This window comes from Trypanosoma rangeli, assembly GCF_003719475.1.
Source record: "Trypanosoma rangeli strain AM80 chromosome Unknown Tra_15.4_contig_00371, whole genome shotgun sequence".
Lineage (NCBI taxonomy): Eukaryota > Euglenozoa > Kinetoplastea > Trypanosomatida > Trypanosomatidae > Trypanosoma > Trypanosoma rangeli.
The window spans coordinates 1086-3423 of record NW_021706114.1 but is presented as its reverse complement, the minus strand read 5'-3'; the positions used below and the strand labels follow the sequence as shown (position 1 = coordinate 3423).

The window sequence follows — 2338 nt, the reverse complement described above, 5'->3', positions numbered from 1 at the left end:
CACTCTGCCAATGTTCCGCGCCACGTTCACTGCCCTGAAGACGCTGCAGCCGCTTGGCTCGCGTGTTTTGGTGAGACGCACACTGGCGGCGAAGCAAACGAAGGCTGGCGTGCTCATCCCCGAGCAGGTGGCCGGCAAGGTGAACGAGGGCACTGTGGTTGCCGTCGCCGCCGCAACGAAGGACTGGACTCCCACAGTGAAGGTGAACGACACGGTGCTGCTTCCCGAGTTTGGTGGCAGCAGTGTGAAGGTGGAGGGTGAGGAGTTCTTCCTCTACAACGAGGACTCCCTGCTCGGTGTGCTGCAGGGATAAGCTGCACTGTGCGTGACTTCTCCACAGAGGCCAAGGAGCTATGCGATGAAAGTTTTATTATTACTATTATTTGTGGTACCTAATTAATGGGTTAATTGCCAGCTGGGTGAGGGGGTATGCGTGTGCGTGTGTGGTGACATTGTTTGCGTGCGAACTGTACATGTCTCTGGATGCTGGAGGTTTTTTAGAGACTTCGTTAATGCGTTTTTTGTTTTTGTTTTGTCTGAGGTACCGATTTGGCACCTACACATACATATGTACACGCGCACACATACTTTTTGTTTGAATCGGAACCTGAAATAAGTTCGCTGCATATAATATAGACGTACACAAACATCAAAAGGAAGGCGACGAAACACAAGCTAAGAAGAATAAATGTTTAAGGTTGATTCGGATGGGTCGGCGATCACGTATCATATCCCCGTGAATCCTTTTGTACCGCTGCAGCACACTAAGATTGATGTCACAACGGTGAATCACCTGGCGAATTTTGGTGTGCGGTTTGCGATGGAGCACGGCTGGTGTTACTGCCGCCCCCGCAGCAACCGCGCACAGGGTGCAAGTGAGGCTGTTGACGAGGGCTACGTCGAGCCTGGCGGGGATGTCACTGTTTTTTTTGCCGGCGTTGAAGCGCAGCTGACGGGGGAGATGCCAAAGTTTGACGGCAAAATCACCCCCGCGTCCCTCTTTTTTTGGGGTCAGTTTTGGGTCTCGCACGTCGGCAACAGCAGCTTCGGCATCTACGGCAGGCTTTTCCACTACGATGCCACTGACGAGGCGAAAAAAGTCCCGATTGGTGTGTTTAAGCTCACCGGTGTGACTGTCTCCAAGGTGAGCCGGAAGCCGGTGCCCATCCCGAAGGAAAGAGCGGCGATGCTGCTGGAGACAATGCAAAGACACCAGCTGACAGTGACTTTGCCACGTGCAGTTCGCATCGACCTTGCCGGCTTCCTGGCGCGCTCAGGAGTGTTCACAGACGAAACATGCTGTAAGACGGTGAATCCGCTGCCCACGCACGCCTCCGCTGCGCCACTGCAGGTTGCCTACCGCCGCGAGTTTCATATTCGACACAGCGACATAGACTTTAACGGGCATGTGAATCAGATGGCGCTTATTCAACTGGTCATAAACGCCTTCCGGTCGGCGCTGGCGGATCAAACAACGATCTTTCCTCGTTTGCTGGATGCAGGTGTCAACGCCATCGTTGGGGACCTCCTCCTCCGGCGTCTTCACATTGATTATGTTCGGGAAACACCAATGGACCACCGGTCTGTGATCGTCACGTTATTTTTTATTGACGATGTTTCAAGAGACGCCGTCATCGCTTCCTCCGCGGAAAGTCGTGGGAAGACTATGGCGGACTTGGGATTTCTTGCCCAGGGCGTCCTGACGGACGGAGCACCGCCCCACATTGCTGCCATCGGCGTCCTCTGCATTTGCTGTTAGCCCACACGTTACTGCACACGCTCCCCCCCCCCCTCACTATTCTTTTTGCTTGTTTTGCTTAAAATTGCAAATAAGAAAGAAACAGCTACCTGTTCTTACTCCTTCCCTGTAACTCTGTTCTGTTTTTCTTGCCAGCCTCATGGCGCCGCTGCCGACTTATCCCACATTTTGTTGTTATCTTCCACTCGTTGCCGCACATGCGATGAAAAGCAAAGCGACCACTGCAACACACGAAAACAAAGAAGTTACTTCTTTTTTTTTTCCACTAAACAACCGCGACAAACTACACTCTGCCAATGTTCCGCGCCACGTTCACTGCCCTGAAGACGCTGCAGCCGCTTGGCTCGCGTGTTTTGGTGAGACGCACACTGGCGGCGAAGCAAACGAAGGCTGGCGTGCTCATCCCCGAGCAGGTGGCCGGCAAGGTGAACGAGGGCACTGTGGTTGCCGTCGCCGCCGCAACGAAGGACTGGACTCCCACAGTGAAGGTGAACGACACGGTGCTGCTTCCCGAGTTTGGTGGCAGCAGTGTGAAGGTGGAGGGTGAGGAGTTCTTCCTCTACAACGAGGACTCCCTGC

General features: G+C 53.8%; 3 protein-coding genes across 3 annotated transcripts; all 3 read left to right on the top strand.

The window, feature by feature from the left end:
- Positions 1–10: 10 nt before the first annotated feature.
- On the top strand, positions 11–313 carry TraAM80_08066 (10 kDa heat shock protein; the record flags this gene model as incomplete). The annotated part of the gene is made up of 1 exon (XM_029384827.1): positions 11–313. The coding sequence occupies one exon, from the start codon at positions 11–13 to the stop codon at positions 311–313; it is 303 nt and encodes a 100-aa protein (XP_029235335.1).
- Positions 314–688: 375 nt separating this feature from the next.
- On the top strand, positions 689–1759 carry TraAM80_08065 (thiolester hydrolase; the record flags this gene model as incomplete). Its single annotated transcript, XM_029384826.1, has 1 exon — positions 689–1759. The coding sequence occupies one exon, from the start codon at positions 689–691 to the stop codon at positions 1757–1759; it is 1071 nt and encodes a 356-aa protein (XP_029235334.1).
- A 296-nt stretch (positions 1760–2055) lies between these two features.
- TraAM80_08064 (10 kDa heat shock protein) lies at positions 2056–2337 on the top strand (the record flags this gene model as incomplete). The annotated part of the gene is made up of 1 exon (XM_029384825.1): positions 2056–2337. A coding segment is annotated over one exon (282 nt), but the record flags the coding sequence as incomplete, so codon positions are not given.
- Position 2338: the final 1 nt, after the last annotated feature.